Consider the following 11,783-nt stretch of genomic DNA (forward strand, 5'->3'; position numbering starts at 1 on the left):
GTGCTCGCTTCTCTCATTCCCCTTCAGCTCTGCAGCTGATAGCTGTGGGGTTCAAAGCAGCGATGGCAATGCAGTCTGCTTCTGCCAGGGTCTCGTAGTTGCAGTACTCATTTAGACATGAGCTTACTATACATACAGCCTGGCTTGGGTCTTGGGGGGAAAGCAGACACTTCTGTTCTCAGTGGGGCAGGATATTGAAGCGTAGGCTTCTGCATCAAATTTAGGACTCAGTTCTCGCCCTTTATAAAGCCTCATCAATCAATGCCCATGAGCAGTTTTTCTTGAACACGTTTTGTTTTGAATTTGAAATGTGCTTTTTGATGCCTCTTATTGAATAAGCCACAGGCATGAGACCACATTCAGGTTGCAAGTATTTTGAAACTCTGTCTCTTATACTTTGGGCAGGTTTCGAGTAGGGATCAGTCCTTGTATAAGGACATCATATTTGGAAGGGTAGGAGGGTCGTCACAGGAGAAAAAAACCCTGGATGAGATTGATTGACACAGTGACTGGCTACGGTGTCAAATGTGTCAGAGATGGTGCATTTAGCTCAGGATGGTGAATAGTCAACCCTTCAGTGAGTATTTTTTTTCTTTTTTCCTCCTTTAATACTAGTTTATTTACAAAATTCGAATACATTGTTTTCCAGGACAGATTCTTCCAATTTCCCTCAACTCCCCCACCAAATTGCACAACTCCATGATTAGTCCCCCTCCCCTTGCACATCCTCATTCCTCTGCTTCCATTCCCCTCATGATCAGTTTTTTCTTGCCATTGAAAAAGGGATTCCAACCAATTAAATTTCTTGACTTAGAATTTGAAAAAAATTACTTGGACAACATAATTCAGTCTTTTTGTAGCTTCTTATATATTTTTCACTGATTGTAGCCTGGCCCTATTTTTACTGTTACTCATTCTTTATTGTGTATTTTCTAGTTTATTTTTTTGTTTTTGTTTTTTAAAAAAACAAAACAAAACAGTAAAAACCAAAGCTCCAAACTCAAACTCAAGACTCATTTCCATTGATTCAGAACTGACTCCTAGCTGATCCTCCAGTAGGCTTTTGGAAACTTGAAATCACTTTGAGGGAGACTGCTTATCTTTCTTCCCTGGAACCACTGGTATAATGGCATTATTTATGTTGTCTTATCAAAACCTTACTGTGCTCTTCCTTTGCCTTTCTCTTACCTATCCATTTCCTAATCTCTGTCCCCGGTCTCTCTGCTCTGAGGTCAACCCTCTACAGACATCAAACATCCACAATTGTTTCTCTCTATGTGTAAACCTTTCCTTAGCATCTCTTTTCTTTTTTGTCCCCTCCCCCATTCTATCAGTTATGGGTTTCCTGTTGTAGATTGTTAACTCATTTTTATCCTAACAACAACAACACCAGAGAGGGAGAAAGAGAGAGAGAGAGAGAGAGAGAGAGAGGAGAGAGCGAGAGCGAGAGAGACCGAGCGAGCAGTTGGCCTAGTGGACAGAAAGTCATGCTCTCAAGCCAAAGGTGGGTGACTACTCCGCGGCCCTCAGGCCTGCCTTTAATTGTTTTCAGTGAAACATTCTTCTAGGTCGTATAACCCTGGTATGTCCACTTGTTGTACAGAGGTAACTTGCGGTTGTTGTGAAGTCAAACACTGTGTCATTGATGAGTCAAATAAATACAAGAATGGTTACCCATGGTGGACAGTGTTTGATGAAGCTCCCTGAATAAAACAAGCTTGGAAGCAGGTGTGGCATCCACTTCCATAATAGCTTGCCTCTGGAAACCCTATGAACCCGGAGAAAGGATGAAAGTTATACAGGTGTCCAGGACTTTGGTTCATAGGGTTGCTATGAGTTGCCTACGACTTGATGGTACTTAACAACAACAACAACAACAACAATATTATAAATATAGGGAGCTCTGGTGGCCTAGTGGCAAGAAGCTGCACAGTAATCCCAAAGGCATGCTCTTCGAGGCCACCAGCTGCTCTGTTGAAGAAGGATGGACTTTCCATGTGATTAGCTGCCTCTGAAAGCCTGCTGGAGGGTCAGCTGTGGGTCAGTTCTGACTCAATGGTACACACTACAGTACTATAAACATCAGTCCAATTTTTTACTTTTTAAAAAAAGTTTGAAATTCATTTTTCATTAATAAGGAAACAATTTTTTGAATTTAGTATCTCAAAATTTTGTGCACAAGCATTGGAAAAGAACAACTCACACATGTGAAGGAAGCATTGGTATTTCATAGCTTTTATTAAAGTGAAGCACATTTTTACATATGCAATAGAGAATTACTCAGCTGTAAAGAGAAATACGTTCTGAACATGCTACCACATGGACGAACTGTGGAAATACGATGTTAAGTGAAATAAGCCAGGCAGGAAAGGATACATATGGTATATTTATCCTATAAATACAGTATGATACTAAAGGATAACTATAGTATGATACTATTTACTGAGAATAGGTAAAACCATCAAAAAGTAATTAGCAGAGAATAGGGGAAGGACTGACTGTGAATTAGGGACAAAGAAAACAAATTTCATAAATTTATAAGACTCTTTTAGGCATATTGTCAAGAGCGACCAGTCCTTGGAAAAAGACATTGTGCTGGGAAAGGTCGAGGGTCAGAAAAAGGGAAGTTGAGCTCCACTATGGAGTGACCCAGTGACTGCAGTCATGGGCTGCAGCATTCCTGAGAGGAGGAGGATGGCCCTGGACAGGCCAAGGTCCAGATCTGTTGTTCATAGGGCTATACTCAGGTGTAGTCCACTCGAAGGTATCCAGGAACCAATACACCAAAGTGAAAGCCAAGTTAACTATTTGAAAGCCAAGTTAACTATTTGAAAGCTAAGTTAACTATTTCAAGTTTATATTTTGGGATCAGAATTTGTCTCATTTCTATATCCTTTCATTAAAAAAAAACCCCAAAACAACAACAACAAAAAAATCTCTAGGTAATATTATGATTGTAAGAGTGTTATCAAAAGAGACAATGTGTCTTCTGATTTAAATTTCTGAAAGCCTAGTTAGTTAATGCCTCTGAAAATCCACTGGAAGGGCAGCTATGGGTCTGTTCTGACGTGATGATACACAACAACAGTTCCTCCTGTCAGGGACCTCTGCTGGCCTAGTGATAAGGAACTGCACTGCCAACCCAAAGACACACAGTTTGAATCCACTCGCTACTTTGTGGGAGAAAGATGGGCAGTTAACTACCATGTGATTTGTTGTTGTTAATTGCCTTCAAGCTGAGCACGATTCATAGCGACCCTATGAACAAAAGGTCTGAAGCCCCTCTACAACTATCAACATTTATCCAAGTTCATAGAGTTTCTGGAGGCAAGTCGTTTAGGAAGTGGATGCCACTCCTACTGCCTCTGAAAACCCACTGAAGGTTCGGCTGTGAGTCAGTTCCCACTCAAAGGTATACGACAACAACAACAACAAGAGTATAACAGTTCTTCCTGACAACAAGCCAAAATATGTGAGACGAAGTTTTACCATCCTTAGCTTTAAGGAGCACCCTGATTGCACATGCTCCAAGACAGACTTGTTTGTTCCTTTGGCAGTCCATAGGGTACTCAATACGCTTCAGCAACACCACATTTCAAAAGCATTGATTCTTCAGTCTTCCTTATTTGTGGTTCACCTTTCACATGAATATGAAAATACCATAGCTTAGATCAGGCACATCTTAGTCTTTAAATGTGCATTGCTGCTCTTTAGCACTTTCAAGCCTTCCTTGACAGCAAATTTGGCCTGGTGTAATTTTGTCTTTTCATTTCTTGCCTGCTGCCACCATAGATGTGGATTAGAGATGCAAATAATCCTTGACAGCTTCAATCCTTTCTCTACTTTTTATGATGTTGCCTATTGGTCCCGTAGTGAGGATATTTATTTTCTTAATATTGAGATAAGATCTATATTAAAGGCTATAGCCTTTGACCTTCTTCAGCAAATACTACAAGTTGTCTTCAGTTTCTGCAAGAAAGATTGTGTTATCTGCGTCATATTTGTTGTTGAGTCTCCAATTCTGATGTCACATTATTCTTTCTATAGTGCAGTTCTCCACAAATTCGCTCAGCATACAAATGGAATAGAGTTGGAGAAAGGACACACTTCTTTCCTGATTTTAAACGAAACTGTGTTCCCTTTGTTCTTTTCAGATAATATTTCTTCTGGTCTAGGTACTCGTAAGCCCAATTAAGTGTTCTGGGATTCCTATTATTCTCAAAGTTAGCCATAATGTGTTGTGATCTACACAATCAAAAGCCTTTGTATAGTCAGTAAAACACAAGCAAACATCTTTCTGGTATTTTCTGTTTTTAGCCAAGATCCATCTGATGATATCAACAATGTAGGCTTCTTAAAACCAAACAATAGTTTAGTTTAACTAGTAAAGGATGTCTGCTTTGAGCATTGTGCTCTTTTAAAGATCTAGCAATATTGTATCAAATTTTAAAAGCAACTTCAAAGCTTAGATAGGAAATGTAGGGGGAGGTGAGGTTCTGTTACTGGGACAAGAATTACTTGAAGGAGAGTGAGAAAAATGCAAAACTTCTAAAATATAATCAATGTCATTGAACTGAACATGTAAAATGGTCAGACTGATGGACTCCAGTATATATTCTCATCAATAAATACAAAAGTAAAATAATAATAATGTTGTTGTTATTGTTGTTCTGTGCTGTTGCGTCACCTGTGACTCACAGCGACCCTATGTACAATAGCTCTGAAGCCTGCACCGTCCTGAGCCAGTCTCACTGCCTCTGATAAACCAACCCCCATTGCCCTAGTTACTGTAGTAATCCATCTCATCCAGGGTCTTCCTCTCTTGCACTGTTCCTCTACCCTTTTGAGCATGATGTCCTTCTCCAAGGATTAGTCCTTCCTGGCCGCATGTTCAAAGTATGTGAGATAGAGCTTCAAAATCCTTGTCTCCAAGGAGAAACTTTGTTTCACCCTCTCCAACATAGACCTATTAATTTTCTTGGTGATCCATGGTATGTTCAAGACTCTTTTCCCACACCACAACCTGAAGGAATTAATTCTTGTTCTGTCATCCTTAGTTATTGTCCAACTCTCTGATGCGGTGATTGCGAAGACAGTGGCTTGGATCAGGCACATGTTAGTCTCTAGACAGAGACTGTTGTTTTTCACTACTCTAGAAAGGTCCCTGATTTACCTAATGCAATTTTCTTTTAATTTCCTGACTGTTGGTGCTAAGAATGTTGATTGTAGAACTAAGCAAGCTATAACTGTTAACAACCTCAGTCTCATCTCCACCCATCATGGTGCTGCCAGTTGGCCAGTGGTGAGAATCTTTGTCGTCTTAATGTTGAGTTTCAATCCATATTGAAGACTAAAGTCCTCGACCTCTTGCAACAAGCGCTTCAGGTCCTCTTCAGTTTCAGTAAGTAAGGTTGTGTCATCTGTGTGATATAGGTTGTTCATGAGTTTTCCTCCAATCTTGATGCCACATTCCTCCTCATAAAGCCCAGCCTTCCGGATGATCTGTTCTGCATATAGATTGAAAAGGTATGGAGACAGGACACACTCTAATACACTCTCTTCCTGATTTTGAACCATAGAGTGTTTCCCTGCTTTCTTCTGAGGAATACTTCTTGGTCCAAGTATAGATTTTGCATAAGCACAATCACATTCTCATTCTTCTCAAGGTTAACTGCAATTTGTTGTGATCCACACACTCAAATGCTTTTGTATAGTCAATGAAACACAGATAGATATCCCTTTGGTACTCTTTACTTTCTGCCAAGATCCATCTGATATTGGCGATAATGTCTAGTGCCACGGCCTCTTCTAAACCTTGTGTGTATTTCTCTGTCAATGTACTGTTCCAGTCATCCTACGGAGACTTTTCTAAACTAGATGCTAACCTGGTCCTCCCCAGAATTATTCCACAAATCCCAAGTTTTGTGCATCAAACACGGGCACCAGAACCCTTCGAACTATGTGAATCTTTTTATTGGCATACTTTTTTCCAGATTGACCTTACCTTTTGTTTCTCTAATGTCAGCGATTCCTGACCTCTGTGAAGATGAGAATCCTTTTTCTATTGTGGCAAAGTTTCATGAATCCTCACTTTTTATATCTGTGAGTGAGAAAAACACTCAACATGACAAAAATTTAATATGATTTTTTAAAAAGCAAACCTACCATGAACTCAATTTTTTTTAAAGGAGTAGAAAGGAAGAAAGCATTCTGGGTAACTAAAAGAATGAACAAGAACATTTTCCATGAAGAAACTCCTGATCTTTTACTGACTTTAACAACATTCTGAAGAATCTTTGGCAAAAACTTAGGACATTCTCACAACCCATCTAACAAACTTCTCTTACCTTTTTTTGTTGTGTTTTGTTGGTTGTTTTTGAGACTTTCTTTGCCTCAATTCTGGTTTTATTCCTCAACAACTGTTGAGATTGGGAGGTCATCAGCTCCTCAACATGATTAAAAATCTGCAAACACACAATCACAACAAGCTTACTAAATCCCAGATTCTTTATTAATATTTTCCCTTTGAATATGCATGTGTTTGCTATATGGTGCTTACATTCATATGCAAATGACTGAATTGTGTCCTCCCTAAAATTTACTTTGTCCTAACCACTGCTACTTGGGAACATGGTATTGTTTAGAAATAGGGTTTTAGAAGACATAAGTCATGTGTATGAAGTCATCCTGGAGTAGAGTGGGCCATAATTTATAATCCAGTATGAGTGCTGTCCTTAGGAAAGAAGAACAAGATACAGAAAGACACACCAGAGAAAGATGGCCTTTTAAACTTACTTCTACCAACCAAGGCATAACAAAGATAGGCGTCTACCAGAAGTCAGAAAAGATGAGGAAGAATTTTTCCCTAGGGCAGGTTGAGAGATCATGGTTCTTCCAACATCCTGAGTTCAGCCTTTCACTCTTAGGACTGTGAGACAATACATTAAGTTCTTAGAAGCCACCCAGTTTGTGACATTTTGTTATGACGTCTCAATGAAACCAATATCGTACGAACTATTTTTACCTCCCTTAGTATAAATATGGGATAAAAATGGGCAGTCTCATTCCACGAGATTCACTGCCTCTGAAAACCCTGTGGCAGATCAGCTATGAGTCAGTTCCAACTAGGCAGTATATAACAGCACTCATAATGTAAATTAGATTAAAACACTTTCATCCCTTTTAGCTTTTGAGTGTGTTTTTATGGCAAACTGAACTTTAAGGTTTTATTCCTACAGGCCTGGAATCAGTTCAGAGGTCTTTGGACAATGGTTTTATCTGTGTAAACTCAAATGGAACTTAAAGACTCCTTCCTGGTTAATCTTGTACAAATTCTTTTTACAAACACTCCTTGAGATACCCATGCTTACCCCCTCACCTCCAAGAGCCTGAAACTACATTGCTAACTTCAGGGTGGTCCTCAGGCACATTTTATGTGGGGCCAGGAACAATTTTTGAGAGCCTAAAAACACAGGGCTAGGAGAAAGTGGAATCCTGATACTCCAGCTTTATAACATATTGAAGCAAACTTCCTGTCCCCTTAGTTGCAGAATGTGGAAAGCGTTTGCCACATGAGATTTGATATCTCCCCAGCTCCCTTAAATTCCCTCAGTCATGCTTGCTTGCTTGCTTTCAGTGTTGCCAAATGAGAGAGGCTTTCAGAATGCTGCTAAAAGCAATAATTTGGATCTCATGGAGAAGCTATTTGAAAAGAAGGTTAACATTAACGCTATGAACATTGTGAGTATATGTTGAAAAATATGACAAGCAGCTCCTCCAAGCAGATGCTTGGGTTTACATAGGTCAAATGAAAAAATATTAAAGATGAAAAGGATTGTGCTGGGTAAGATGAGGGAGAGCTCCTTTGGGGGTGTTTAAAATTAGGCCTGAACAGTAGGATAATGGGCTCTGGGTGTTTTCATCTATCTTATCACAGGGGAAGTGCACAAGGTCTTTACGTCAGTCTGTGCTGAGTTTGTGGGTGGCAGTAAAGCCAAATGTCAAGGTTATGGGCCTGGACTTGGTCCCGGGTTTTAGCTTGTGCGTCACTTTGGCCTTACACATTCTGGAAAGCAGAGCATCTTTTGCTATACAATTTGGGTTGGGTTTTTTTTTGTTTTTGTTTTGTTTTGTTTTCTCTTTTCTCCAAGGATGTCTTTTGTGGTTGAGTTCTTCCAAATTCAAATCCAAAGGAAAATGTGGGTTTTCATTTTACTGCTTTTAAAATGAAGTGCTGTGTCTGCATATTGAACAATGAGGCCATTTCTGAAAACTGCCTCTTAATTATTTGTTCTGCAAATGCCTACATATTGAGGAAGAAGTCTACCAACTGAAATATGGATTTCCTATTGTGTGGTTTTGTGAGAATTGCCTGATATTCCCCTTCTGATGTTGTTGTATGCCAATGAGTCAGTTCTGACCACACCAACCCTGTATGACAGAGAACTACCCCAAAGCGATTCCTAGGCTAAATTTTTTGCAGGGACGAATTTGTACCATCAGAGTATTTGGGGTGTTTTCCTCCTAAAAATCTCCAGTGAGTTTGAATTGCTCACCTTTCCTTTAGCAACCAGGTGTTTAACAGTGACACCAGTAGGTCTTCCGGCAACTCTATGAGGCAGGGGTTATGAAAATTATCAGTTTAGGGTTGAGTCATATGCTGCAAATAATTTTGGACTGGGCCAAGGTGAACATGGCAAGAGTGGATTTACTGTGATGATACATAAAGCATAAGCCTAGAACCCTCATGTATATAGAATTCTCTCTTCTAAGATCCCAGGAGTGTGTGTTCCCATGGTTATGTGATTTTGCAAAATTTGCTAAAGTACAAAAAAAACCAACACAAAAATATAAAACTCAACTGTAATCAGTTAAGTCTGCTGACTCCGGATTTAAGAAGGCTTCTTCCCAAATTGTCTGAACTTCAGATTCCACAAAACCTGGAACTGTCCCAGGCACTGGAGTCATAGGAATTTAAGTGGCAAAGTAGGAATTTCATGTTTTATTTCAGTGAAAGAATGCTTCACACGTGGTGTGAGTGTGTGTGTGTGTGTATCAGGCTTACATAAATTTATATCTGTATATTATGGGTGTATTATGTGGTTGCTGTTTTTCATTGCCATTGAGTTGAAACCAACTCATAACCGACCATCCAGTGAGTTTTCAGATCTTGTAAATCGCATGGGAGGAGACTGCTCTTCTTTCTCTTTTGGAGCAGTTAATGGATCTGAACCACCTGCCTTTGGCTTGGCATACAACTCTCTAACTATGTATGTGTATATACATGTGTACAGTATAGTTTGAACAAAAACAAACCCTGACTCTCCAACCAGTTTTCAGAGACAGCAAATCACATGGGAGTTGATTGTCCATCATTATCACATCTAGCAGCTGGTGAATTCTAACCACATACTTTTTTTGTATTGGCAGCACATTCCTTAACCACTAAGCCACCAAAGTGTTCCGTGCTCTCTCTCCCCTTCTCTCTCCAGAAAAATAGAATTCATATTCCACAGAGATCCTCGAAAGAGTAGAATAATAGTAACATTTTGTTGCAAAGCAATTTTGTTAAATCAAAACCAACTCATAAAAAAAAACCAAAAACAAAAAACCAACTCATAGTCACCCTGCATACAACAGATCAAAATGTTGCCCAATTCTGCACCTTCCTCACAAACTCTGCTGTGTTTAGGATCATTGTTGTAGTCACTATATTAATGCAAAACAAATTTAGAATGGAGGAAAAAAGTGTAGTTAAGTGAAAGGAAGGAAGAGAAAAAAATAGGGAGAGAGGAAGGATATGAAAATTAACAATCATATTTAGAAATAACAACTCTTGCCATTGTTGTGTGCTGTTGAGCCAACTATGACTCACACTGACCTCATGAGCAATGGCTCTGAACTTTGCCCTACCCTGAGCCAGCTTCACCGTTTCTGACACAGCTGATCCATTGGCACAGTCACCATGTCAATCCATCTCATCCAGGGCCTTTCTTTCCTGCTAGGCTGACCTTCTATCCTTCTAAGTATGATGTCTTTCTCCAAGGACTGGCCTCTCCTAACAATATACCCAAAGTGCGTGAGATAGAGTTTCAAAATCCTTGCCTCCAAGAAGTAACCTGGTTTCACTCTCTCCAGGATAGAACGGTTTATTCTCTTGGCAGACCAAGAGTATTGATTTATTCAATACTCTTCTCCACCACCACAAGTCAAAGGCATCAATTCTTCTTCTGTTAACCTTAGTCATTATTCAGCTTTCAGATTCATAGAAAGCAATTGAGGCAATTGCTTGGATCAGAGGAACCTTTCATTATACTGACATCGTTTTTAGCACTCTGGAGAGGTCCTTAACAGCAGATTTTCCCAATGCAACGTGTCTTTTGATTTCCTGACTACTGGTGCCAAGGGTATTGATTGTGAATTCAAGCAAGATGAAATTGTTAACAGCTTTAATCTTTGCTCCATCTATCATGATGCTACCAATGAGGAGGAATTTTGTTTTCTTGATGTTAAGATGTAATTCATATTGAAGGCTGCAGTCCTTGAACTCCTGCCTCAAGTCCTTTTCAGTTTCAGTGACTCAAGTTGTGTCATCTGCTTAAGGCAGGTTGTTTATGAGTATTCCTCCAATCTTGTTGTCACGTTCTTCTGCATAAAGTTCAGCCTCACAAATAATCTGTTCAGCATATTGATTGAAAATATATGGAAAAGGATACATCCCTGACACACTCCTTTCTTGTTTCTGAGCCATGCAGTATTCCTTTGATCTGTTCAGACAACAGCTTCTTGATCTAGGTATAGGTGTCACAAAAGTACCATCAAGTATTCTGGGACTTTCATTCTTTTCAATGTTAGCCACAAGTTCATATGATCCACACAGTCAAATGCCTTTGTATAGTCGATAAAACACAAATAAACAGTCTTCTAGTACATTCTATATTCAACCAAGAACTATGTGACATTAGTTACATCCCTAGTACCACAGCCTCTTCTAACCCTTTCTTTTATTTCTGAAAGTTCTCTGTAGATGTACTGTTCTAATAGGTTTTGGGGAATCTTCAGCAATATTTTGCTTGCATGTAAAAGTACTGATATTGTTTGATAATTTGTTTGATCCAAACATTCTGTTGGATCACCTGTTTTGGGAATGAGAACAAATATGGATCTCTTCCAGTTAGTTGACCAGGTAGCCATCCTCCAGATATCTTGGCACAACCTGGTGAGCATATCTAGGGATGCATCTGATTATTGAATTAGGTTAATTGATATTCCATCAATTTCTGGGACTTTATATTTTGCCAATTCCTTCAGAGTAGCTTGCACATCCTGTTACCACTGGTTCTTGATCATATTCTACTTTTTAAGGTGATTCTACATCAATTACTTTTGGTACAGTGACGCTATATTTCGTCCGTCTTCTTTAGGTGCTTTTAATATTTTAATCATTCAGTATTTTCCCTATAGCACCTTTAAGTACTACAACTTGAGGGTTGAATTTCTTCTTTAAGTCTTTCAGCTTGAGAAATACTGAGCAAGTTTTCCCTTTTGATTTTCTGACTCCAGCTCTTTCTACATTTCATTGCTTTGTCTTCACGGATGCCACTGTGGCCTGTCTGCACTGAGCCCTGCTGCTGCTACGACACACACCTTGGCCCACTGGATATGTTGTTGTTGTTGTTATGTGCTGTCGAGTCGCCTACGACTCATAGCGACCCTATGTACAACAGCCCTAAACTCCGCTCTGTCCTGTGCCAATCGCACTGTCTCTGACACTCCCATCCCAA

At 39.5% G+C, this 11,783-nt stretch overlaps 1 protein-coding gene across 1 annotated transcript in view; it reads left to right on the forward strand.

Annotated features, from left to right (window-relative positions):
* Positions 1-11,783, forward strand: part of ANKDD1B (ankyrin repeat and death domain containing 1B) — a 122,420-nt gene that overhangs the window by 5,077 nt on the left and 105,560 nt on the right. The window contains 1 exon segment of the mRNA XM_006903786.1: positions 7,637-7,740. Within this exon segment, the coding sequence (XP_006903848.1) occupies positions 7,637-7,740 (104 nt within the window).

This window comes from Elephantulus edwardii, unplaced genomic scaffold, assembly GCF_000299155.1.
Source record: "Elephantulus edwardii isolate Elephantulus edwardi_28Jun2011 unplaced genomic scaffold, EleEdw1.0 scaffold00326, whole genome shotgun sequence".
NCBI classification, from domain to species: domain Eukaryota; kingdom Metazoa; phylum Chordata; class Mammalia; order Macroscelidea; family Macroscelididae; genus Elephantulus; species Elephantulus edwardii.